Source organism: Macrotis lagotis, chromosome 3, assembly GCF_037893015.1.
Source record: "Macrotis lagotis isolate mMagLag1 chromosome 3, bilby.v1.9.chrom.fasta, whole genome shotgun sequence".
Lineage (NCBI taxonomy): Eukaryota > Metazoa > Chordata > Mammalia > Peramelemorphia > Peramelidae > Macrotis > Macrotis lagotis.
The window spans coordinates 15,426,211-15,453,556 of record NC_133660.1 but is presented as its reverse complement, the minus strand read 5'-3'; the positions used below and the strand labels follow the sequence as shown (position 1 = coordinate 15,453,556).

General features: G+C 48.4%; 1 protein-coding gene across 5 annotated transcripts in view; it reads left to right on the top strand.

Annotated features, from left to right (window-relative positions):
• Positions 1–27,346, top strand: part of DLC1 (DLC1 Rho GTPase activating protein) — a 221,154-nt gene that overhangs the window by 164,877 nt on the left and 28,931 nt on the right. Inside the window, exon 1 of one of the 5 annotated variants that reach the window (XM_074228168.1) lies at positions 13,861–13,942. The exons of 3 other annotated variants lie outside the window; for them this stretch is intronic. In XM_074228168.1, the coding sequence (XP_074084269.1) occupies positions 13,894–13,942 (49 nt within the window). In that variant the 5' untranslated portion in view covers positions 13,861–13,893. Of the gene's footprint in view, positions 1–13,860; positions 13,943–20,127; positions 27,273–27,346 lie in introns of those variants that run through there. One more of the 5 variants, XM_074228167.1, reaches the window with a different exon arrangement.

Below are 27,346 nucleotides of genomic sequence, written 5' to 3'. Positions count from 1 at the left end.
ATTTGAGTATTCTTGTATCAAATGACTTAACTGGAAAGGTTTTACATAATTGCACATGTATAACCTATTATCTGGAAGGGGAGAGGAGGGAGAGAATTTGAGGCTCAAAAACTTAAATAAAAATTGGGGGAGAAAGGGAAGGATAGCAGTACTTTGCCATTCGAATTCAAGCCCAACATTACCTGAAAGAGTTATGTTGGCCCCACTAGCACTACCACCAACCCACTGGGACCAGGAACTCAGGATCCTCCTCACCTCCTAGCAGTGATTGACAGACTCAAAATGGGCATGTGTGTAACTTCTTCAGGAAGGCCAGGGGCACCCTTCCATAGGAAGCATACCCAGAGGCTAGGAAGAAGTCCAAGCAGCTTTGGCTCCAAGTATGGGTGTTGGACAATCTGCTCAGAACAAAGCAGAAAATAATTGTGATTTCCACTTGGACCACCTGATCAAGCCAACCACCTCCTGCTCCTTCACCCTGGGGCAGACCAGGATTTGGAGAAGCCTCTAGCTGTATGACTCAGCCTGACATTCCAAGAGAGAAAAATGTGAGAGAAGTATCTTCCTTGGCCAGGATTTCCACATGCCTATATGATCATTTAGTGGCTCTCATTCAAACTCCAGGCCCAAGCAAACTTGACAGGGCCAAGCCCCAACCCAAGAGGAAGGAAAATTCTCTGACTTAGTGATCAGGAGGTCACTGGCCAGTGGGAACTCACATGGGCCCACAAGCACTTACTCAAGAGAAAAGACAGTAAACAAGTTAAAGTACAGATGGATCGTAGCTATTATCAAAGAGGCCAGGGACCAGTCACACTCCTACTATGATCCTGGACCAGTTTTTTCACTTCAGTTTAAAAAATTCTGAACTTAACAAATTCCACTAAAGGAATGCTTTCATTTGGATGGAAAAGGGAGCCCAAGGAGGGATGGATGTGAAACCAGGGTCCTCTGAGAGGCAGTGCTTGCTTTTCTCGGGAGCTAGGTCACAGGTCCACAGCTCCTTTCCCAGCTGTCTGGCTTGCTGAGAGTCCTTCTGGCCCTCAGTCTGTTCTTTTTGCTGTCTTTCAAAACTGTCTTCAATGATTCTCTTTTCTTTCTTTTTTCCTATCTTTTTACCAAAAGTTACTCTATCTACTCCCTTTGCCCAAAAATGGAAGGGAAGAAAGAAAATGACATGGCAAGCTATGTATTAAGTACTGCTTCCACAGTCAGTTTTTGATCTTTAGTATCAGGGGCCTGCTGGTAAATGTTTAACAAGCAGCTTTTGGTGGTGAGGGTGTAGCAATGTATAAAAATGACATTTTGAAGTTTAATCTGCAGTTGTAACATTTCCTCTATTATTTTCATAAGTCAAAACAATGACTCTGACTGTGGTCTGGAGCATCTGCCAGTTTCTGAGGTGTCAGTGAGCTCCCTGAAATTTAACAATCAACTCCCTGGCTTAAGGTATTAGCAATGTGGCTCACAGTGAGATCCAGGATGGAAACAACCCTGACCACATCCAGATAGAGGGGAGAATGGATAATGGAGGGGTTTGGGACATAGAAGGGGAAGAGGGGAGGCATGAAAGAGCAGAGAATGGGAACTGGGAATCCTATATTCCTGGGAAGTCAGTCATTGGAGTTTTCTGACCATAGGGGAAGCAGAGTATGGAAAATGAATCAAGGGCAGCTAGGTGGCATAGTGGATAAAGCACCGGCCTTGGAGTCAGGAGTACCTGGGTTCAAATCCGGTCTCAGACACTTACTAATTACCTAGCTGTGTGGCCTTGGGCAAGCCACTTGACCCCATTTGCCTTGCAAAAAAAAAAAAAAACCTTAATAAAAAAAAAGAAAAAAAAAAGAAAATGAATCAGACCACACAGACTCAGAGGTTCTATGTTGAGGTCTTGGTGATTCTATTGATGGTAGGGTGGCATCATGGGCCAACTCAGGACTTCCTTGCCTGCTCAAGCCTCCTGGCTGAGGGTGGAAGGGTGGTGCCATTGATGTCAAGGTTACCATGATGGCTATTGTGATGGCAGTGCCTCCTCTGGAAGCTCACAGCAAGTATCCTCAAGATGACTTTAGCAGTCTAGAACATACACACAACAGAGATACCATACACCTCATCCTTCCCCCTCCACCCCTCAGGATTTTGATCCCTTGATCAAATCTCTACATTTTGAAAGTTTCTCATTCCATGGGGCTTGGAGGTTGGGAATATTTGGCATGGCAGCATGTACTGTAAACATCACTTTTCCTTTTTTTTATTGGATGGTGCTATGTCCATAAGATTTTGGCATGACTGGAATTATGATAAAGGTCCAGTTCCTATATAATGTATTTGTGTTCTCAAAGACATTTTGAGGTCTGGAGTGGTGCTATGCACATTGGTTGTTAATCTAGTAAAGACAGTCAACCACTAATGTCTAATTCTAGTCAGCTGGTCCTGCTTTAATAGGTATTCAGTAGATGATCAATTTTTACAGCCGTCTGTAACATATTAAGGCAGTTTCTACTACACACTTCCTTGCATAATCATCACTGATCACTAAATCTGGGCATTTTTTTCTTTTTTTAATTTATATTTTATTTTTTCAAATACATGTTTTGAAAGTTTTCCAACATTCATCCACATGCAGATGCATATTTTAAAGTTACATAATTTCCTTCCACCACCCCCCCTTCCCCTCAGTGGGAAGCATCAAGTGAATATTGTTCATACATTTGTGTTAGACATGCTTACAGATTAGTCATTTTCAGTATGAGGAATTAGGATTAAGGGAAAGAAATACATAAAAGAAATTTTTAAAAAAGTGAATGTAGTGTTCAAAAGATTCTAAAGGGTTTTTTGGGGTTTTTTTGTTGTTCTTCCTCTAGATAGGGATAGCACTGTCCATAGCTGGTCTAATAGGGTTGGTCTAGCTCTCTGAACTACTGAGAGGAGTTGCACCCATTAAGGTTGATGAACTCCCAATGTTATTGTTAATGTGTACAGTGTTCTCTGGGTTCTGCTTTCTTCACTCAACATCAGATCATGTAACACATTCCCTGATTCTCTAGAGTTTGACCATTTATGGTTTCTTATAGTATTCTATAACACTCATACCATAACTTCTTCAACCGTTCCCCAATTGATGGACATCCCCTCAATTTCCAATTCTTTGCCACTACAAAAAGAGCTATGAATATATTGAAACATATGGGTTAGTCTGGGCTTCTTAAAAATAACCCTTCCATGTTTCCTGGGGAAAAGGACCTGCTCCTGAACTGTCATCATAAGTCACTCTTTTGTACAAGCTAACTCTCCTAATTTAGACATGTATGTTGAATGCATGTAGATGGTGTCCAAGGAGAGTCTTTGGATTCCTTTCTTGGATCTTCACTATTTTATTGGCCATATCTGTAGGTGATTATTTTTTGATTCCATCTGACAAACCTGGTAGTATGTACCCAGCAGCCAATCTTTGTCACTTCTCAGTGTAAATGTGAGTGCTTTTCCCAGAAATTTCTTCTATAAGGTTTTGGTTTTACCTGTTAATCAAGAACTCAGTCCTGTTCCTCCTCTTTGGAAAAGCAGTGCTTCTCCTTCTCTATCTGCCCGAGGGTGATGGGCCTGGGCTTCATTGCCATTGTACAAGGGTTCATGAGGATACTCTCTGGACCTGTCTTATAGTCAAATGGATCAGTTGAGATCTGCATGATATCCAGTTGCTTTTCTTGTGTTCTTCCCTTTGTCTTTGATTTCAGGATGTCAGTGAACCTCTTTAAAGTATCCTTCTCCTTGTTATCTTGAAGTTAGCTGGAGAAGAATAAGTCATTTGCATTGGTATCAGCTTTAGCCATTGTTTGGTATGACCCCTGGATTCAAGGTTGGGCCCTTCCATTTATCTTGGGGTGGAAATGGGGTTTGAAGAATTTTATAGTTATCAGGTACAAAAGCCATTTTGATTCCATTAGTAAAAGATGACATTGAGAGGGAAGAGCCATTGCATGTGATTTTCTTTGTATTCATATACCCAGAAGTCATCTATGTACATGAAATGATTGATAAGTTTTGACTCTTTAATCTGAAAGTCTTACTGAGTTCTAATTTGAAGAGGTGAAAGTGGACAAGGCATCTACCCCTTGGGACCCAAGTCAGCTAAGTACCAGTGGATAGGTTCTGAAGGAGAGAAGCTGTCCCTGGGAGCCTGGTGTAATTGGACCACCACTACCTCTTTACTGAGGGAATATGGAGCATCACTGAGTGGCCACATCCATGGCTCAAATCCTGGACTTTGGGATGGTGGAATCCAGAGCAGGAAGCTCCCTCCAGCCTATCCAGATGGGGACTTCCTTCAACTCTATGCCCACCTCCAGCTTCATCACCCAGTTTAGCTTTCTGCTCTCTAGAGAAACCTTAAATGTCTCCCTGTAATCTTCTTAAGAATGCTTGTGGCTCTATGTCATATGTCTGTGGAGGTGTAGAGAGAATATTCTGCCTTTTGCCATCTGGGAGAAGATGAAGGTGACAGGATCAAAGTGAGGATCCCAGGGCAGGTTAGGAAGCACTCCTTGGGAATCAACTGGGGCTGCTATGCTTGCCCAGTCTGGTGAGAGATCTGACCCTGTCCCTGGTGCTGATGCTGCCAGTGTAGGAGACCTCCTGAACCTCAGATCCTCTCAGAACCCAGGGTCCCATTGGTTTGGACCTTTCTTCTACCAATGTAGGTCATGACCCTTCCCCATGAAGAAACCTGTACTATCAACACAGTTTCTTAGACCTGTAAAATTAGGGTGCTGTTGGTTATAAGTGTCTGAGGCCAGACTTGAACTCATGAAGTTGAATCTTCCTGATTCCAAGTCCCACAAAACTAGGGCACATTGGACTAGATTGCCTATAGGATTTCATCTAGGGCTTAATCTAAAGCATCATAAATGTTTTTTTCTGGAAATAGTTATCTATGAGCCTTTGGGTATGAAAAGATAGAAGAATTCACTCGTCACTAACCTGATAACCTTCACGATGGTGGGCATTGTGGTGTATAAGCCCATCAAGGCATGGACTGAACAGATTTGGACCACTCTGTTTTGGGATGAGCATGTCTCGTGGAGTTCCATATGAGTGTTCACCCAAATGAAAATGTCTTCTTGAAGCCTCAACTGGGGGGGGGGGGGATAATTTGTTTTTCACTTTTTTAAATCTTATTTATTTAAGGCAATGGGGTTAAGTGACTTGCCCAAGGTCACATAGCTGGGCAATTATTAAGTATCTGAATCTGGATTTGAACTCAGGTCCTCCTGACTCCAGGGCTGGTGCTCTATCCATTAAGCCACCTAGCTGCTCCATGTTTTTTACTTTTTTTGAAAAAGTCCCGGGTTTTAACTTTTTTTCAATAATGATTCATATTGTGATTGTTAATGTGAATGTGAAGCAACCTTTCAAGTTAATATGAAACAAACCACAAATTATGCTTTTAAACAATGGTCTGATATAGAATTCTATTAATTAATGGTGAACATAACCACCATCCTGCCCTTCCTTCCTTCTTTCCCTCCTTCCTTCCTTCTTTCCTTCCCACCTTCCTTCCTTCCTTCCTTCCTTCCTCCCTTCCTTCCTTCCTTCCTTCCTTCCTTCCTTTCTTCCTTCCTTCCTCCCTCCTTCCCTCCTTCCTTCTTTCCTTCTTTCCTTCCATCCTTCCTTCCACTGTTCAAATTGGAAACCAAAACATTGCAATTTCTCATCTCCACTGTTCATGAAATGCCCACTTTGAAGTGGAGGGAGAGATGGGAGCATGATGGAGTAAGGAATAGAGCACTGGCCCTTGAGTAAGGAGGGACCTGAATTCAAATCTGACCACAAACACTCCCTAGCTGTGTAACCCTGGGCAAGTCACTTAACCTCATTGTCTTCCCCATCAAACAAAAATAAACAAACAACAAAAAAGCAAAACCAAAGTAAGAAAAGGCGAATTTGACATCCTGAGAGGCCTTCTCAGGACAGTAGAACATGACCTCAAAAAAAGTGATTTGATAAAATAAGGAGCATATTATAAACTTGGATAGTCTATTACCCCTTCAGATGACTGGCAATCTCAGCTTCTTGGCAATGATGCTGGAAAGAAAGCTTTACCTGGCTTGGCAGGAGCTGCCCAGACTCCCTTGCTGGAAATCATCTCTCAGACCCCAATCAGTAGAGGGAGGCAGGGTCTGCTTTGACCCAAGTCCTCAGCCAAGGGAGGACCGTTCTGGGGGCTCCTGAGTTAACTGGAAGAGTTTTGGGTCCCCCCCCTTTTCTGGGGCTATCCCACCCATCCATCTTCTTTCATTTCTGTCTCCCCGTCCCAGGATGGGGCTTAAGAATGGCTGCTTGTTGACTGGTTGATTGGCTCTCTAAAAGCCCCTGGTCTTTTTGTTTACCTTGGAGTCCTTCTCTCTGTGTGTTTGGGGTGTACATGGAGGGGAGGGTTTGTCCCTGAGGAGGGGAGCAGTGCTCCCTGAGATTGAGCAGAAGGAGGCTCCTCTTCAGGCTCTGAAGGCCAAAGGGAAGCCCCCTCTCCTCCTCCTGACCCTGGGCTCTGGGATTAAGTGTCTCCAGGCAGCCCCCAGGTTCCCCCCACCCCCAGCTTCCCCCCGCCCCCAGCCACTGCAGCCTGTAGGAATCTGCAGCCACCCCACCACCACCACCACTCCCCAGCCCTTCTTATCTTATTAGCACTTTGCTGGCCACAGCCAATTTCCTCTTCCCTGGGAGGCTCCTGTTCTCCTCTTTCTCCTTCCCTTTTTCTGCCTCAGCTCTCCTATTCCCAAATGTCAGTCTTTGTTCTTCTCCATCCTCCACATTCTCTCCAGATTTCTTTCCTTCCTGTCCTTGTTTCTCCTGTTCTAGCCCCTCAGCCAAAAGGCTCTGAGCAGTCCTGTTACAAATGGTGGCAAATGGTGTCTGGCCACAGGGAGGGTGGGAGAGGGGACCCACAGGACACAGAGGGAGAGGGGGAGGGAAGGAAAGAGATACACACAGAGACAAAGACACACAGAGGTTGAGACAGAGACAAAGAGAGATAAGAGTCAGACAAAGACTGGGGGGGGGGGGGAGACAGAGACAGAGAAACAGAGACAGAAGGGGGGAGAGGGGGGAAAGAGGCAGAAGGAGAGAGACACACAGACACAGACACAGATACAGACACAGAGAGACTGTCACAGGGAATCAGAGACAGAGAGTAGGAGAGAGCACTCTCTCACTCCTCCACAATCAGTAATGGCATTAGCTGTCCTGGGGAGCATGGGCCACATGGGTCGCAAGGGTTCTCCTGCTTCCCCGCTCTGCAGGGTTCAGTTCCTGCCTCCAGATCTGCTGCTGCAGACATGCCTGGTCCACACTACAATCCCCCAAGGCAGCTTCAGTCCCCTTTGTCAACAGCCAATGAGTGGCTGAGAAGGTGAGCCAGGGGCAGGCCAGGCCAGCTGACAAGCCCAGTCACCGGCTGAAGCTTGAAGCCAGGAGGTTTAGTGCATTGGCAGGTTGCCAGTGGGCCGTTGAGTACATCAGTTTCTGGTTCTGCCCGGCCTCCTCCTAAGTGGGGTCCCTTAGGCAATCCAGAGATAGAAGAAAGAGCTCTTAATGGCTTAGATAGGGGAAAAGACAATTCCATCTCCACCTGAGCATGGTGGGATCCAGGAGCTCCAGGATTCCAGAGAACAGCTGGGGAGAAGTCCAGGGGAATGAGGGAGGAGGGGAGGCTACTACTTTAGCTAGAGCTCTCCTGAATTAGCTGGGTAAACTTGGTCATGCTTCTTGTCAGCATCTGGGGCTCTAGAGCATGATGACACCTCTCCCCCTTCTCCCCCCCCCCCCAAGTCTCAGGTCCAGAACCTGGGAATCTAAAAGGAGTTTGAATCTCTGTGTCTGTTCCTTTGGTCTAGTATACATGAATTAGTCTGAGTGGACCAAACACCATCTGAGAAATCCCAGGCAGGCCTCAGATTCTCTCCCCTGAAATGAAGAAATTAGAGAGTAAATTGCATGTTTCCTGCCTCCTCTGGGGACAGTCCTTGCTCCCAAGGAGCATCCATGAAGACCTAGGAGACTTCAGCTGCAGGACCCAAGGATGTTCAGACCACTGAACCCCGAAGGCATCACTCTTGGAGGCCATGAGAGACAATAGGAGGCACCCCCAAACCTGCTGAACTCATCCTAGATGCTAGTTGCTCACATGATCTTTGACTCGCTTATTTTCAATTAGATTCACTCTGGTCAAGTAGGGGGATTTGAAGTCAGCCTACTTAAAAATTCCTGAATGAACCCAAGGACAAGGCCTTGGTGCTGATGATTCTCCTGATCCCTAAGGCTCTTAAAATAAAGCCAAATTTTTCTACCATCCCTCCCCACCTTTCCCTTTCCTTGATTCCCCAATGTTCAACTGTCCAGGCCCTTGGCTGCTGTATCCCCACTGGGTACCACACACAAGATGTGTGCCACCCTCTTGGGCTTCCTTTTGGGTCAAGGAGTTGTGAGGCAGCCGGTAAAGACTATGTCCCCTGGGAAGGGCAGAACAGCCTGGGAGGGCTTGGTGGGGCTCCCAGGTCAAGGGTCAGGCCTTACTCTCTGGCTACAGCCATCCCACACTCTGGGAAATTTCCTGTAGCTGGGAGACAACCATAAAAAGCACCTCAGCAAACAGAACTTTCAAACATTAAATGCTTTCTGGATATCAGCACTATTCTAGATGTGGGGAGACAGTCACTACCCTCAAGGGGCTTACAGGCCAAGAGCACAATAGGACAGGCCAATAGGGAACCACACCTTGAGGTCAACCCAAGATTCTGGGGGAATGGGGGTGAGGAGGAAGGGCCCACATCTGGAGAGACTCTAAGGGGGGGGGGAACAACAGGAAATCCATTCCAGAAAGGAGGGGGACCCTCATTGCATATCACAGGGACGTTTGAGAGAGAATGAGAATAATATTTATTAGCATATATAATATAAAATTTGTTACATAGTTTTGTTACAGTTGTAGTTTAGTTGTAGTTGGTGTAGGTGTAGGTCAGGAAAGTGTGGTGAAGGGGCAGCAGGAAGGCAGAAGAACTGAGCTTCACTCTGATTTCGAAGGGTTGCAGTCAGAGGTGAGACTCAGCTCTCTTTCACCTGCCACCCCCTCATGGCCCATGTGTAGGTGTCATGGTCGATGTAGATAGAGATGTAGGTGTAGTGTAGCTGTAGTTGTAGTTATAGTTTTATAGTTAGTTGCAGGTGTAGTCTAGCTGTAGATGTTGGTCTATGTGGTGTAGGTAGAGGTATAGTTATGATTTTGTCATTGGGATTATAGTTTAGTTGTCATTGTAGCTTATTGGTGTAATTTCTTTGTAGGTATAGGTGTCACTACAATTTTATAGTTGAGTTGTATTTGTAAGTTGTAATAGTTGCCATTTTTATAGGTATAGTTGTCATTTGACTGTAGGAGGATTTGTAGGTATAGGTGGTTCCACTGCTGGAGTTCTAGATGTAGGTTTAGTTGTAGCTCTAATTTAGTTGTAGATACGAGTGTGGATGTAGCTGTAGATGGAGTTATAGTTATAGTGGTAAATTTTCTAAGCAGCCTCAAGGGCCAAACATCCCAGTCCCAGGAGTGTCTTTCCCTTTGGGGTTCACCAGCATCCCAACCCTAAGGCGCCTCACATGCGAAGATCAGTCTGTGTGCCCAACTCCAAAGAAGAGAGACCCTAACCCTTTAAACACCCATTAAAATAAAAAGATTGCATTTAATGCCCTTCGAGCTCTGTCTGGACCTATGACCCTATGACCCTTTCCCCAAGCCCCCCTTCTCTCTTGGGGGCTGCCTGATCACTAGGGCTGGTTTTCAGTTTGCTCCCAAAAGTCACTGGGCCACATTGTAATGACTGGGAACTTTCATAGGCAGCTACAAAGAGTCTCCTTCCCCCAGGCAAGACAGGCTCCCAGTTCAATGCCCAGGATGCTAGGAGGTCTCTAGGATGACTCTACTGTGGCATTCATTGAACAAATATCATTAACTACTTACTGGGTGTGATGCGAAGAACTGGCTAGGGGTTCCATGGGGGGAGGGAGAAAAGGAGTTTAAGATACTGGGAAGAAGACAGGCCAGGCAGGGTGACTGACCAAGGAGAGGAGTGGGGGAGGGGAGCATAGGGGAAGGGGAGGAGGAGATAGAATTCTAGGAAGGAGCCATCCCAGTCTTTCAGGGAAAGAAACTCACCTTTGGCCAGAGCAGCTTCATCCCCAGTGGTTATTTCTAGAACAACTAGGGATCTTTTTTTTAAGATTAATTACTTTCCCCTAATTGACTAATCCATGTTTCCTTTTTTAAACTTCCTATTCTTTCTCATATCCTCTTTGGAGCTTGCAAATAAAATTATTTCCCCCACTAATTTTATCATGTTCCACTGAATAAAAGTTATATGATCCCATTTCCTCCCCCCCCCCCCCCCACGCCTACCCTCAGTGATTTAGAAACCTTTGGTTTCCTCAGGGAGATCCCCACAGCTCCAACCAGGCTCTGACTAAATCATGGGTTGACATGATATCTCTTTGTTGGTTTACTGGCAAGACTTATGACTGGACATGGAAATGGAGAAAGCATTATAGGTCCCCCCTTCCCTAAAAAGCAAAAATTCCCCATTAGAAATCCACATGACTGTAGGCAAGGGAGGAAGGAAATGAGGCTGCCCGCTGGACCCATTCTGAGCAGTGTCCTGCAGCCCAGGGGCAGGTGGTGGATTCCTGAGGCAGCATGGTAGGACCTTGGAGCTGGGCTTTCCTTCTCTCAGCTTCAGTTTCCTCTTCTGTCAAAGAGAAATAATAATATTATAATATCTTCCTCACAAAGTGGTTGCAAGGATCAAATGAGATAAAGGAGGAAAAGTACTTTACCATAGTAGGGTGTCTGCACACCCTCCTAGGGGGTGAGGGTGGGGGTGGAGAGAGAAGGAGAGGAAGAAACCTGAGTGTGAGCTGTTTAAAAACAGTGTAAACACTCACTGCTTTGCAGTTTAAAACAAACCCCAGGCAGATTTGCCTCAGTTTGTACTCTCTAGAGTCTCTACTTTAGAGACTATTTAAAGAACTATTTTCAAGGACAGTTTTTAGCTTCCTTGTCTCTGACCTCTTCTGTGTCTATCTAAGCATATCTAGAATTTCTAATCACATGCAATTCATATCTGTATCTTCCTGAAAATCCTCCCTAGAATTCCATCCAAAAAAGGGGGTGACCTTCCTCCAGATCTCTTGACCTTTTGTGGGTACAGACAGACCATATAGTCTGTCTGGTATCATTCTCTGTTACTATGATCAAATGATCAATACACTGAAGCAAATTTGAATTCAGATCTTCCTGATTCCAGACTTATACTCTCTATATTTTGCTACCTAAACACCTAAGAGACAGGCAGATGGATGGATGGATGGATGGATGGATAAATGGATGGAAGGATGAATGATGGATGGATGGTTATAGATGCTTGTAAAGGGGTATTGTTCCCACTTGCACTTCAGTAAAACTGAAAGTAGGGAGACAAAGGACAAAGGGAAAGGTCAGAAGATGCCAATGAAACATTTCCCACTTGAGCAAGGGTCTGATTCTTGGATAGCTTGATCGTTATGAAGAGTACACAGGAGAAAATCAAGTTGGCCCAGAGCCCTGTATACATTCCAGCCTCCTCCACATGCAGTCAGAAACTGGGAACATGACTCTCTGACCTGAGTAAAGTAGGGTCCCCTGGCTCTGAACCAGGAAAGCTGTGTTGGACAACAGCAGCCACACCTCTTCAGCCTCCTGCTTGGAGATGACAAGGACTGAAAAGCCAAGGGAGCCAGAGAGGAGAGCCTTCTGTCAACCCTGGGCTAAGAGGAATAGCCCTGAAAAGCACCCCTTGGCATTGCAACTGTACTGAAGGAGGAGAAGGAAGAGGAGGAGGGAGGATGTGACATGTACCCTGAGAGAAAACTGCCCAGGAATTTTGAGGAGGAAAATAATCCCAATAACTAGGGGATGTGGGGAGGCTTTGTTGATGGGACACCTGAAAAACATGCAGGATGCTAAGAGGCTTCCTAGGGTTGAGACAGGTATGTTTTCCAGGTTCAAAGAACAGGGATGCACGAAGGTGGGAGACTGATGATAATGATGATTGACCTTCGTTCTCAAAGAAATGAATTGGGGTGGCTAGGTGGCACAATGTATAGAGCACCGGTCCAGGAGTCAGCAGGACCTGAGTTCAAATCTAACCTCAGACACTTAATAATTACCTAGCTGTGTGACCTAAGGCAAGTCACTTAACCCCATTGCGTTGCAAAAACCTAGGGGAAAAAAAGAAATGAATTGAATGAGAGGGAGAGGGGTTATGCAGTCCTCAGCCTCACTTTCTCCTTTGGAGTCATCTGGGTCTCTTGTCCAGATTTGGATTCAGAAGACTATAAGTATCCAGTGTGTGAGATCAAATTTGAACTCAGGTCCTCCTGACTCCAGGGCTGGTGCTCTATCCATTGCACCACCCAGCCAGAGGAATCAACAAGGCTAGGGGATGGGTAGTAGAAGAGTTGGGTCAGAGCCCAGAGTTTTTGAATGGGACCAGTGTGAAATTGGTTTGGTTCATTCCCACTGAGAAGGGCTTTGGAAAAGGCAGAGATATTTTCTTCTGGAAGCAAAAGGGCATCATTGGAGCTTTGTGAACAGTGAGGGAGTGATGGGATCAGACTTGGGCTTTTATTTGCCCTCTCTGGAGAGGATGGATTGGAGAGAAGGTGAGAGCTGAAATGTGGGACCTACTCCAGGGGGCCAGGGCAGAGGGGAAGAGGCAAGAGACAGGATGGAGGAAGAAGAGTGAGGGGGGACGATGGGGAAAGAAGGTGCAGATATTTTGGAGAATGGAAGGGGGACAATAGAATGAGGAAAGAGCCAACTGCCTTGGTTTCCATAGTAAGTCTGCATGAAGTCACTTTGATTTTGATTCCGGAACCAAAGCTGAATCACGTTGTTAAAGATGTGATTAGGGGATCCCAGAAAAGAGGAGCCATCCAGCATGGAGGCTTCAGTGGCCTGACCAGGGACAGAGGTCTCTGACTGGCTAATGGGGGGGGGGGTGGCGATCTATCTCCCTTGTCTTGAGAACAAGAGGGTCTGAGGAGCGTCTAGTTGAAGCCAGGCTGTGGGAGGGAGGGCAGCCAGAGTCTGCCAAGGGCTCGCGGGGAGCCTGCCAGAGGTGGCCGCCGGAGTGGGTCAGGAGTCCTGGGCTGAGCTCTGGCTGCGACCCCACCACCTGATCTGTCCGAAGGGCTTTCCCAAAATCCCGGTCTGCCCCGAGTCTTCGTGGTTACTGGTATCAGAAGGGCGAAGCTGGCATGGCTGCCCGTGGGGCGCGTGAGGCCAGGATGTGAGAAGGGGCCCGACAGGCTGAATGTCCAGGGACCGAGGGAGGTGGCGAGAGAGCCAGGAGGCCGGGTCTTACTGAGGCAACTTGCCGGGCTGGGGGCCGCGGCCTCCACGGACGCACTAGTGAAGGCCTCCGGCTGCCAGGCCCCGGGGAGCCCCAGCAAAGGGAGGCCGCCCCGAACCTCGGGGCGGGGGGCTGCTGATCCGCGGCTACCGGTAGCCCCCAGGTGCCTCAGCACCGGGGGAGAGGAGGGGGCGCTCCGGTCGAGGCCCGGGGAGGGGGGAGGGTCTGCGCCTGGCCGGGGATCCGCCCCGCGCTGTCCCAGGTCCTCCGGAGCCGGGCCGGGCCCCGGGGAGGGGCGCGGCGGGGGCGGGCCGGGGGCGGGCCCGGGACCTGGGGGCGGCCCCCGGAGGCCGCCCCGGCCAGTGTGCGGGCGGCTCTGGGGCTGGGCCGGCCGCGGCTCCCTCTCCCCACAGCCCCCGGCCCCGGCCCGGCTCCCCGGCAGCGGCTGCCCCCGCGGGGCCCCATGTGCGGGCCCAGGCCGCCGCCCGCCCCGGACACCATGATCGTCACGCGTAAGCAGCGCCCCGAGGCCAAAGGAGCGGGGAGGGCGGGGGGGGGGGGCGGGGGGGGGCAGAAACCGCCCCCTCCCCCACCCAGCCCTGGAGGGGGCCTGGAGCCCAGGGTGGGGTGGGGTGGGGTGGGGTGGGGCTGGGCGGGGCGGTGGGCCCCCCCCCCCCCCCCCCCCCCGCTGGAACGGGACCCAGGGCTTTCGGGGTGGCTTCTAGCTCTGCTCCATCTCTCCTTCCCTGCCCCCCCCCCCGCCCGAGGCTGTCCCAGTGTTGGGGGAGAGGCGGGAGGGGGAGGCTGATGCGCCCAACTGGAAGTGTCTGAGCCGGACTGCCCCCCCCCCCGCCGGCCTAGGGCCTCCGGGTGGACCGCACCCCCCTCACCAGGACCCACCCGCCGGGATGGGGGACAGACGCATCTGGGGGCCTCGGCGGGGAGCACCCCCAGCCGTTCCGTTAGCTCTCCCAAGAGAAGGGGGGACTCCGAGCCGCCACGCTAAGGAAGGGCCAGGGTGCTGGCAAGCCCTTGGGCTCCCCCAAGTGTACCTAGTGAGACCCTCTCTCCCCTCCCCCCCAAGTCCTACGGGAAGGATGGGCCACAGCAGGCTCCTGGGGGGGGCGCTGGACAGATAGAGAGGGGTGTCCCCCCCATTGAATGGACCCAAAGGGTTGAGGCCATGGGTAGCTCTTGCTGACTGTTGGGGAGCCCTAGGCCAACCTTTGATGTCTCCTGGACTGCCTCCCAGGGTGCCCCTGGCTCTGCCAGGAGTGGGGGCTGAGGCTCTCTCCGTTTCAGGGTGCTGGGGGAGGGCCATGGATGGATGGCAGGGGCCAGGGTAGCATGGGGACACTGAGAGGGAGTGGGAGACAGCCCCAGAGTCCTCCTCCCAGGCTGCCTCAGTGGGCCAGGATTTGAATTTCAAAGCCAGCATTGAGCCCAGAGCTTGCAAGTCCATTGGCTGCTTGGCAGGCAGGACCTTGACTTTCCTTGGGGGGTGCCACCTTGGCTTTTCTGGGGGCACCTCCTTGGCTTTCCTGCGGGTGTCACCTTGGCTCTCTTTAGCTTCACCAAGGGACTGGGACAAGGCTCCTCATGAGAGTCCCTGAAGGCTAAGACCAAGTTGGTAGGCTAGCCTTTCCTTAAGGAGACCTGTTACTGGGGGGAAGGAGGAGCTGGGGGGCTGCCTGTGAAGGGAGGAGCAACTGGACTTGTTCTTCTTGGTCTGGGGAAAGGGGGAGGGGTCGAAGGGAGCTTTGTTTTGTGGAAGAATTTCCCAGAAGTTCCAGTGTGGAAGGGGCAGTCCAAGCAGAGGCTGCAGGACCACTTGTGAGGATTCTTGGCTGTCTGGTGCGGGGAAGCCTGGAGGCCTGGAGGTCTGGCCCTTGTTTGTACACATAACAGACTCATTTTAGGCCCACTCTACCGATGTGTTTGTCCTTGTTTAATGGGACACATGTTCCAAAAGAGTGGCAGAGGTGATCTGGGATTGGAGTGTCCCAAGTCTCTGAGACTTGGTTTCCCCTGCAAACTCTCTGATCCATGAGGCCATAGGCGGGACTCTGAGTCTGAAAGACCTAGTTTCAAATGCTGCCTCAGACAAAGGAGATAACTGGCATCTGCTGGTGGTGGGCCTGGGAGCTACTTAAATGCTTGTTCCCCCCACACACACCTCCCACCACTGGGTCACTTCCTTCCTCTGGGACTCAGTTTCTTTAACTGCCAAATGAAACAACAGTGCAGATGACCTCTGGGGCCCTTATTTCTTATAGCTCTCGATCCTAGAACCCCTTCCCTTTCTGAGAGGGTCCATGACTCAGGGTCCCCCACATTTCTAGTGAGAATTATGATAACCAAGCTGCTATATAGCACTTTAAAGCAAGTGGGAGACTATTCAGGAGGTTGCCTAGATACAAATACAGCTACTCTGTATTTATGGCAGGATTTGAACTCAGGTCTCCCTGACAGCCAGTCTCATTCCTTGTCCAGTGGGCCACCTAGCTGGGTTGGGGGAATTCAAGTTGCCGCGGCAAGGCTCTTTGAGACTCTGCCTGTTGACTTTTGTAAATTCCTGTGGTTGAGTCAAAGAGGGTTTGGGGAGAGGATGCTCAGGAGGCAGGGAGGCTGATCTCCAACTTTGCTTTAATCTTCTTTGGTAGGGACTGAAGGTGGGATAACAACACTATTGGATAGAGCATTTTGGGGTTTGCAGAAACATTTCTCCTAGGTTGCCTCATTTGCTAAGGCCTCTTATCCAGAGCAGCACCAAGAATACCTGGGATAAGGGCAGGAAAGATTCCTCCATGGACAGATGGGGAAGGAGGGTTTCTCATCCCCAAAGCCCCCGATGAACAGCTCTCCCCCCACCCCAGCTGTCAGAGTGCCCAGCCTTTCTCCCCCGGTGTGAGGGGGAAGGGAAGACCAATGTGGGGGGACTCAGATCAGGGAAAGACTAGTGGATAATTGGGGGGAGGGTTGATGGAGAATGTGCCCCCCTCTCTTCTCGCAAGATTGTCTCCATCTGTTGGTGGTGTGACCCCAGACCATTTCTTTAATTGCTCCCTATCTCCCTGAATTATTGTCCAGATGAAATGAAATCTACTTAAATATTTTTTGGGGGAGCATGAGATTAAGTGACTTGCCCAAGATCACACAGCTAGTAAGTATCTAAGTATCGAGTGTCTGAATTCAAATTTGAACTCGGGTCCTCCAGCTCCAGGGCCAGCACTCTGTCCCCTGCACCACTTAGCTGCCCCAAGATCACATCCTTAAATGTTTTGCAAATTTAAACTTTATGGAAAATCTAGCTAGCTGTTTCTCCTTACCAGTATCAATTCTTTTTATACTTAGTAGCCATTTGATCATCCCAAAGAGCCCCCACTATCCCTTGGTTGGGTGGCTTGGGTGAGCCTTGAGTGACTGGTGGTTGGCTCCTGCTCAGGACTCTCAGCCTGAGTCACCCTCCCAGGTTTCTCCCCACATCTCCTAAGGGGTTAGAAGGGGTGTCCTTCCCCCCCAGGAGGCAGTCTTGCCCTGCTTCTGCTGAGCGGGAGTCCCCATGTGCACATCTTACTGACTAGGGGCTCTGACTTCTGGATCTCACTCAGGAGGTCCAGCTCCTGGTGGGAAGCAGGAGAGGCTGGGGCTTGGACTTTTGCCCTGAGCTTCCCATGGAAGGAAGGCCTCTTATTGTCTGCCCTGTTTGTGTACCGAGCATCATTTCCTTTGGGGGGAGTTTGCTAAGATAGGCCCGCTCTAGAATTAAGGCTGGAGGTGGAGGTTATCTGGGGAGAAATCCGAGCCAGCTGGGTTTGGCCTTGGCAAGTTGTTGTCCCAACCCCTCAGGTGACGTGGGGAGATTGAGGCCCAGAGGGGTTACTCTCTCTCTCTCTCTCTCTCTCTCTCTCTCTCTCTCTCTCTCTCTCTCTCTCCTTGGTGGGAGCCTCTAGTGGGCAGGTAACAGGTCTCCCATGTCCCAACTCTTTGGGCCCACTGCCGACTCTTTAATGCTTCCCCCCTGAAATCCCTGGGTGAAGGGTCACAGTACCATAGATGTCTAGCCCAAAGGACCACTCAAGTCACTTGGTCCATTATTTTCCCTTTACAGATAAGGAAACTGAGACAGGTTTGGGAAGGGGAAGGAACTTAGCCAAGGGAAGTTTCAGGGACAGGATTTTAATCTAACTTGAGGTGCTCTGAATAATTCCTTTCAGTAGCTTTGGAGGCTGTCTCTGGAGCCTTGGCTACCCAGCACCAACTCGACTGGCCTTCTCACTGGGACTTGTGGGAGACTCCCTAGACAAAGGATGTGAATGGGACATAAATTCTCCCCACCCATGGCCTGTACTTCCTGTCCTCCCGGATTCTGGAGTCAGTCAGTCCCGCAGAGGAAGAGCCCTCACCTCCCCAAGAGCAGTGAGCAGTCTGCAGCTGCACTGCACTGGGGTCCCTGAGCTTTCGGGGGGGAAAAGTCAGTTTCCACTTAGCTGGGCCACCTAAAGAGGTTTTGGAGCTGAGTTGATTTCCATCCCATTCTCTTCTATTCCCAGGAAATCTGTGGATCGGCTTGGGCTGGTCTTCCCCATGCCTCCCTTCTCACATAGGGCCATCATGGGCCACACACTGTGCCCAGCGGGGGAGATAAGGCAGAAATGAAATCGTCCCTCTTTTCTTTTTTTTTTGTTTTTTTCCCTTTTTTAATGTTTTTTTATTCTCGTTTCATACAAATTTTTTTACATTAATAAAAGATACTTGTTTACAAGTAAACAAAATACCCCTCCCCCCATGAATATAGATAGACTTGCTTGGGCAAAAAAGTAAAGGGGAGAGAAAAAAATTAAAATTTAAAAAAAAATTATAGTAATAATTGTAGGTATGGCCAGGTGGCGCAATGGATGAAGCACCAGCCCTGGAGCCACGAGCCCCCGAGTCCATATCCAGCCTCGTAAACCCAATAATCACCCAGCCATGTGACATGCAAGCCACCCAATCCCCACTGCCCTGCAAAAACCAAAAAGAAGAAAGAAAAAAAAAGACCCAAAATAAAATAAAATAGTAATAATAGTAGGGGTGGCTGGGTGGCAGACAGAGCATTGGCCCTTGAGCCAGAAGCACCTGGGTCCAAATCCGGCCTCAGACACCCAAAAATCATTCTGTTATGTGGCTCCAGGCAGACCACCCAGCCCCACTTGCCCTGCACCCTCCCCCAAATAATAATAACAAAAAATGTGCTTCAGTCTTTGTTCCAACACCATCAACTCTGTCGTGAGTGGATCACATTCTTTATGATAAGTCCATCACAAAAGTTACTTCCATATTTTTCCAGTGTTGCCATTGCTGATCGCAACTCCCTCCTTTCTTATTTCTCCACTACCGTGTACTATATTTTCTCTCTCCTTTCACTCTGGCTCTTCTGTAGGGTTGCTGAGTGGCACAGCAGACAGATCCCTGGTCCTGGGGCCAAGAAGCCCTGAGTCCCCATACTACCCCTTAGGCCCAGAATCCACCTGGCTCTAATAGAGGTCCTGGGCAGGCCTTCCAATCCCAGCCCCTTGTAAGAAGTAAAAAAGAAAATGTGTTGTATCTGAACACTGTCCCCCCCATGGTCCATCCTCTCCTCCTTTATTCACATCCCCACCCCTTCCCCCTGCTCCCCCCTCCTTCTTACTCCAGATGTCTATACCCCATTGAGTATATTTGCTGTTTCCTCTCCTAGCCATCTCTGATGAGAGCAAAGGTTCCCTCATTCCTCCTTGCCTCCCCCCTTCCATATCATTGCAATAGCTCATTGTAATAAAAAAATATTATGTGAAATATCTTGGACTATTCCCCCTCTCCTTTTTCTTTCTCCCTTTCCATTTCCCTTTTTTTCCTATTGACTCCATTTTTACACCATATTTTATCTTCAAATTCAGCTTTCTCCTGTGCTTCAACTATAAAAGCTCCCTCTACCTGCTCTATTAACTGAGATGGTTCATATGAATATTATCAGTATCATTTTTCTGTGCATGCAGTTCATCCTCATTAAGTCCCTCATATTTCCCCCTTCTCCTCCAATCTCCATGCTTCACCTGAGTCCTGTATCTGAAGATCAAACCTTCTGTTCAGCTCTGGCCATTCCAAAAGGAACATTTGAAATTCCCCTGGTTCATTGAAAGTCCATCTTTTTCCCTGGAAGAGGACATTCAGCCTTGCTGGGTAGTTCATTCTTGGCTGCATTCTAAGCTCTTTTGCCTTCCAGTATATTGTATTCCAAGCCCTACAAGCCTCCAATGTAGTTGCTGCTAAGTCCTGTGTGATCCTGACTGCAGCTCCACGATATTTGAACTGTGTCCTTCTGGCTGCTTGTAATATTTTCTCTTTGACTTGGGAGTTCTGGAACTTGGCTATAATATTCCTAGGGGTTGGTTTTTTGGGATCTCTTTCTCTGGGGGATTGGTGGATTCTCTCCATTTCTATTTTGCCCTCCGCTTCTAGAATATCAGGGCAATTTTCCTGTAGTAATTCTTTGAAAATGATGTCAAGGCTCTTTTCCTGATCATGACTTTCAGGTATTCCAATAATTTTCAAATTATCTTTCCTAAGTCTGTTTTCCATATCAGTTGTTTTTTCAATGAGATGTTTCACATTTTCTTCTAATTTTTCATTTTTTTGGTTTTGAAGTATTAATTCCTGATTTCTGGTAAATTCATCAGTCTCCCTGAATTCTATTCTTTGTCTGAAGGATTTATTCTCCTCAGAGAGTTTTCTTATCTCTTTTTCCAACTGGCCAAGTTTGCTTTTTAAAGCATTCTTCTCCTCAATAACTTTTTGAACTGTTTTATCCATTTGACCTAAGCTGTTTTTTAGCATGCTATTTTCTTCAGCATTTTTTTGGATTTCCTTGACTAAGCTGCTGACTTCATTTTCATGTTTTTCCTGCATCTCTCTCCTTTCTTTTCCCAGTTTTTCTTCCAACTCCCTCATTTGATTTTCAAAGTCTTTTTTGAGCTCTATCATAGTCTGAGCCCAATTTCTGTTTTTCTTGGAGTCTTTAGATGTAGGAGCTTGTGCTTCCTCATCTTCAGACTGAGTATTTTGATCCTTCTTGGGCTCATTTGCAAAATATTTCTCAATGGTCTTCCTCTTATTTCTTTGCTTGTTCATTTTCCCAGCCTAAGCCTGTTTTTTGGGGGTGCTTCCTGAGCTTTAGGGACACTCCCACAAGGGTCTCAGTGTGTGAGGTTCTGTCCTCCCTCCTGGTCTGTGAATGAACATAAGCTCCCCGCTCTGCCACAGGGCCGAGGTGGGGGGGCCTAGACTGGGATCAGGATCTGAATGTGGTCAGAGCCCCAGAGTCCTGTTCCAGAGGCAGAGGACAGAGCTCCACAGTCTCTCTCTCTTCACTCCCCTCCCTCAGCTCAATGGGCTCATGCCCTGGGGGCTCCTGCTTACCAACTTCTGTTTCCTGGATTTGGGCTGCTGAAAGACCAAGCTGCTGGCTGTGTGCCCTGAGGGCTGGGCTCCACGTGCTTGCTCTGGCAGAGGTCCCCCGCTGTTCCCCCACTTTGTGCTGGTGTTCCCCGGGGTGCAGCTCAGGAGACTCCCCCACTGCTGTGAGCCTCGGCTCCCAGCACCCTGGGGCTGCCTCCGGGAGGCTGAAGTTCTTTGGCTCTGGCAGGCCGCTCCTCCGACCCCCCGGGGGAAAGAGCCTTTCTGCTCTTTTCCAGGTTACCTTGAGTAGGAGAACTGCCTCACTGGGTCTCTGGGTTCTGTCTCTCGAAAGTTTAGAGTCCTTAGTTGATGAGTTTTTGTCAGAGAGCTCCTAAGACTGGATCCCTTCATGTCGCCATCTTGGCTCCACCCCCCCCTTTTCAAGGAACTCACTTTTTATTGGAAATATGTGAAAACAGACATAAATAGAAAATACAACTTAGTGGAGGGAGAACTGGGCTTAGGAACACCGGGGTCCAAATCTTGCTGTAGTCTATGACCCTGAGTACATTGCTGCCCTTCTGTGCCTCATTTTATCCATTGGCAAAGGAATGAGGCTAGATGCCTAACAGGGTGTCCTAGATTTAGGCTCTTGGGTGAAGGATGGGTGCGACCTCGGGGTTAAAGAGACAACTGGGAATCAGATCAGTGTCTGGCATCCTTCAGCCTGCTCTTGAGCAGGAAGGGTACTCACTTACTTAGTAGGACCTGCTTGATAAATATTCATTGACTCAACTTGGTGCATTTTGTTCCCCATTTCCCAACAGCACCTCTTGGGAGAACTTGACCTAGGTGGTCTAGAACTCCAGAGGAAGCCAAAGGTTTGGGCAGCAGATTGGGATTGGTCCAAGGTCATCCACTGGATGAGGCGTGGACCAAGAGTAGAAAGAATACTTCCAGATAGCAAGTGGCTAACCCTTCCTAGCATCCCAAAAACACCATTGGTTCAGTGCCTTGCTTGGAACATTGGCATGGGTGGCCTGGCAAACGTTGTGACTCCTGGAGACTAGGGTAGGGTCTCCCATGGGCAGCTTCAGCCATGTTGTAGTTTTCCTGATCACTCCCTGGGTTGAATTCTTTCAATATTTCCATTAGTTCAGCTTTCAGAAGGCCCTTCTCTCCTCTGCCATCCATAATGTCCTGTCCTTAGGACCCAGTCTTCTCCAGGACTTGCTCTGCCCCTAGGGTTTCTCTGCCAAAAAGGAGCATGTGTGCTTCCCAGGGAGCAACTCACAGTGGCTGGGCAGGTTTATCCCCCTCCACCCAGGCTCCACAAAAACCAGAACCCTCAGAGTATTCCAAAGCCAGGTCAGAAAGGTCTTTAGAAAAACCTCTCAGAAAAATCCCAGCATGCTCTGCCCATGTGTTTCCCTGGTCTAGAAACTTCCAATGACTCCCTAGTGACCAGAAGACCAAATTTCTACACTGAAAGCCTCTCTGTTGGACCCGGTCTTCCAGGTTAATATCTTGTTATTCCCCTATTTGCTGAGTCCAATCCCCTCATTAGATTTATTTTTCATTAAAAATCTTGTTTTCTTTCTTTCACCCAGCCATTGAAAAGCAAAACCCTTGGTGACAAGGATACAGATCAGACAAATCCAGCCCCGACATTGGGGAGCAGCTGAGTCCATCCCTGACAGTCAGGAGGTGGAAAGGAAGATTCACCATCAGGTGTCTGGTTTCTTAGTTCAGATATGCCCAACATCCATTGAAGCAGATGGAAAAGTCATCCATTGGGAGGGATTTAACAAGAGATTATAAAAATTAATTTGTGGTTTTCTGAGTAAGTTTGCTGCCCACAAGGAACAATTTCCATTTGAGCCGGTGTGGCCCTGACCAGAGTTCTCATTAGTGTTTGAAGTCTTCTGGTTCTTATTTCCCTCTGCATCAGTTCATAGAAGTCTTCCAGGTTGTTCTGAAATCCTCCCCCTCCTTTCTTCCAACACAGTAGTGTTCTGTCACAATCCTACACCACAACTCATTCAGTCCCTTCCCTAGTTCTTGGGTGGCCCCTCAGTTTCCCATGCTTTGCCACCCCACAAAGAGGTGCTATAAATGTTGTTGTACCTAGAGAACTTTTTCTTTCTTTGATCCTCTTTGGAATAGAGACCTTCTCGAGGTATTACTGGATGAAAGGGGAAGCACAGTGTAGTAACTTTGGGGAACATAGTTCCAGATAGCTTCCTAGAGATACGGGACCCGCTCAGCACAGCCCATATGGGTCATTTTCCTCTTTGGTCATCTTGGCTGGTCTGATAGATAGAACTGCAGAGATGCTTTATTATTAGTGATTTGGGGTATTTTTTTATATGACTGCTGATAACTTGGATTTCTTCCTTTGAAAATTGCCAATTTATATCCTTTGACGAGTTTGTCAGTTGGGAAACATTTATTTTGGAAAGTATATACACACACACATATATATATATATATAATATTATAATTGGGAAGAAATTTATTCTCCTAAATGTGGATCAATTCCTTGCACATCTTGAAAATGAAACCCTTGCCCCCTGCAGATATGTGGCTCTACATGCCAACCCCCTCCCTGGAGTCAGCAGAGGAGGAGCTGGGGACCCTGACACCAGTGGGGTTAGATCAGAGGTCACCTGTTTGGCTCCTGCTTTAGCCAAGAGACTTCATGAACCCCTCCCTAAATAGGCATAACCTCAGATAAGGAGAACAGCTTGGCTTTGGCTACACTTGAACAAAACAGAGGCAAAGGAGAGCCTCTTTAGTGTTTTCTCTAGGTCCCACAAAGAAAAGAGCAGGAGAATAGGTAAGCACAGTCAGAAAGCCTGGATTCACCACCTTACCCCCTCATGCCACTGTGGGACCCAAGGCAAACCAGCCAAGCTTTCTGTGCCTTGGCTTGCTTACCGAGCAGCCAGGGAGGCACCAGAGGAGGAGTGAGAGGGCTCAACTTTATCCGGGTTCACTCAGCCCATTGGGGACTAACTCTTCACCTTCCTCTATGAGCCTCATCTTCTTTACCTCTGGGGTGGGAACAGTCACCCTGGTGATGAGGAAAGTGAGCCATGGTGTGGAGGATTGTGGGAGAAGAGAGAGATGGGGAGATGAGAGTGGGGTGGGTCATGGGAGAGGGACAGGAAATCTGGGGTCTGCCAGGGAGTTGGGGATGATTCTACTGAGGCTTTGGGGGAAAGAGGAGTGATCCTGAAATAAGATGATAAGGAAACCCCCTCCCCCACCTCATGGGCCACACCCCAAGGTCCCTTGCTCTTATCAAAGATAAGAGCAGGCCTCTTGTTCACATAGGAATCTATATGTAGATTACATGGAACAGACTTTCTTTGGAAAAATAATTTCTATCAATCCTTTGTAAACACTCCTCATTTCCCACTTTGTCCTCCCCCCCACCTCTAGGCAGCCAGGTGTTGCAGTGCTGGGCCTGGAGTTCGGAAGACCCCAGTTCAAGTCCACCATAGAGAGTTACCCTGAGCAGGTCATTTCACCCCTGCCTGCCTCAGTTTCCTCAACTGTACAATGGAGAGCACGTTAGCCCCTTCCTCCCAGGAGTGTCCTTATGTTTAATGAGATCATATTTGTCAAGGGTTTAGCAAGTAATGCTAAATGAGTAATGCTACTGCTGCTTCCTCCTAATGAACCTTCTCTTTTAATAAAGAAGAAAAAAGTCCAGCAGAATTTTACCTGCCATTAGCCGCAGCCTCACTGCTGGCCGAGGGGGTGTCTCCTCATCTCCCATGTCTGATGTCTCCAATCCCCCAGCTGCTTTGCCAGTTCCTTCCCCTCTCCATGGCCGTGTTTTCCTGGTTCCTCTGCCTTTACTTTGCATCCATTTGTTTGCATTCTTCCAGGCTTCTTGGTGGTGGTGGTGGGGGGAGTGTATCACTGTGAGAATGCTGGAGGAATGAGGAGACATTGGCTTAGAGTAATTTTTACAAAGTAGAAAAGCCAAACTTACTATCACTAGGTTGTTTTTTCTTCTGAAGTCTTGAGTTCTAGGTCTTTCGGGAAAGACAGTCTTGATTTTGGTGGCAGCTCCTGCCAGCTTCCTCAGCCCAACCTGGGACCTGGCCCCACTGTTTGTTGATGAGTGGGCACAGTGAAACCTGGTTGATTATTATGCTGAATGGAATGGACCAGGGAAGGGTGGTTCAACTTTCAGTACCAGGGAGGGTTTGGAGAATGGTAACTCTAAGGGGCATGGGGAAGGATAGGGGAGTGTCACCCAAAGAAGTGGAACAAAGTGGATTACTGTGGATGGGTGGTTCTCCATGGTGCCCCAAGGAAGCCTTGGTCCTTTGTAGATCAAAACCATCCACTACCACCGTCACCAGCAAGGCTTTAACTTGGCCTTCCCAGCATGGGGACAGCCCTTTCCCGAGTCATTTTATCATTCCTCTTGGCAATGATATTGCTTCTTCTGTCTTCCTAGAGGATGTCATCAGAGGGTTCTCCTAGTCTAGGTCTTTTCGCATCTACTTGGGCACCAGAGGAGAGCAGAGCAGTTTATTGTGAATCCCACATTGTCAACTCAGAAGCCCCCATCCTTGACTGAGGCCAAGGGGTGTAGCTGAGGTCTTTGATGTTTTGGGGACTCTTCTTTGGGTGATAGAATAAACAGGTGCCTACACCCAACCTAGGGAGAGCTCTCCAGTGCAGGTGCTCTCTACTATCTGATTAAATGTTACCCCTATCTCCAGGAAGGGCCTCAAGGGCAGGAATGATTCTTCTTCGGCTTCTTTTTTTTTAACTATTTTTTTATTTAAGGCAATGGGGTTAAGTGGCTTGCCCAAGGCTTACGCAGCTAGGTAATTATTAAGTGTCTGAGGCTGAATTTGAACTCAGGCATTCCTGACTCCAGGGCTGCTGCTCTCTCCACTGCGGTACCTAGCCACCCCCTTTGGTTTCTCTTTACATCCTCAGTGCTTAGCATAATTCCTTGACTATATCAAGTGCTTGTTGAATGAATGAACGAACAAATGAGTTGAACGTGAAGGGGCAGGTTTTCCCAGGGTGTTCTCTGGAGGTCTGACAAGTGGGCCAAGGCCTGATAGGAACAGGAGTGGGATGGATGTTGGAAATGGGTTTCACTTCTGATGAATGGCTTGGGGAAGTGGTAGAGCTCTGAGGCCATTCTCTCCTGGCACCGATTTATCATGGCACCCATGGCTAAAAAATGGCGCCAGTAGCTCTTGGGCTTGCACAAAAGGGTCTCCTGTTCTTTACCTAATTGTGCTCAGTTACATGGGGTAACAGACCAGCAAATAAAGCTGTTTCCAATAAAAATTTCCTGTTTCCTCCTTAACACATTTGCAAGCTGTTTGCTTGAGGAAAGCCAGGAATAAAGGCTTCATTGTGCCCCCATTGTATTTTTAGAATCCAAAGGCCTTTTCTGGTCCTTTGGGGAATGGCTTCCAACAGGACCCTCTTCCCATGCTTGCTGTGCACACCCACCCCTCCTGAGTCCTTCCAGGATCACTCGGACTGATGGGGCCTGGGGAACAGTGGGAAATGACCGATTTCACATAAAAACCAAAACTTTTAAGGGGCCCTTATCAGGGCAGAGCCTTTGCCCATCACCTAAGGGGCTTCATCTTCCCATTACAGGTATAGGTCCCACAAAAATCGATGTTCATCATGATCAGTTTATTAGGGAGCTGTGTGTAAATTGAATTAAATGAATGAATTCCTAACTGAAAAGTACTAAGTGCTAATTATCCTTAGGGTGCCAACAGAAAAAAGGAGGTTAACCTTGCACCAAAAATGCTCACCCTCAAATTGGGAAGGACAGATGTAGGACAAAGCCCAAGAGCCTTCCGTGACCTCAGTGAGTCAGAGGACAGTGATGGGAGCAGGATGGACCTAATGGCCCCAGAGGGCAGTGATAGTGTGGACAGCAAGGCCTGGTGGTCTGGGGGTCAGTGACAGCATGGACAGCAGGGCCTGGTGGTCCCAGAGGGCAGTGATGGGGTGGACAGCAAGTCCTGGTGGCCCCCGGGGGGGCAGTGACAGGGTGGACAGCAAGGCCTGGTGGTCCTTTCTTCTCTCCAACCACCCTCTCCCTAATAATTTAACTAGAATTATGTGTAGAGCTGATGTCCAGGAAACCTAAGGGTGTACTCTACAGCCATGCCTAGTTTGCGCCTCCCTGACATGCCATCTCTTATTTATCTGTTTCAACCCCTGGCTCCTAATTGCACAGGCTCTCCCAGGAGAGAAGAGACCAGATCAAGAGTCATCTCCTCCTAATTATGGTTCAGCTGTGGCCTAGCCTGGGGCTTTGGGCAAGGAAAAAAGAAAACCTCAGTTTCCCCAGTGATAACCCACGATATGCTTGGTGGGGGGCTCACCGAGGGGTTTTGATCCACAATCTGTCAGGTGCTTGTCATGCTGTTCACTTAGGTGCAGGGGACCAGGGGGTTCATGAATGGCTGGCTAACCAGGCACCCTAT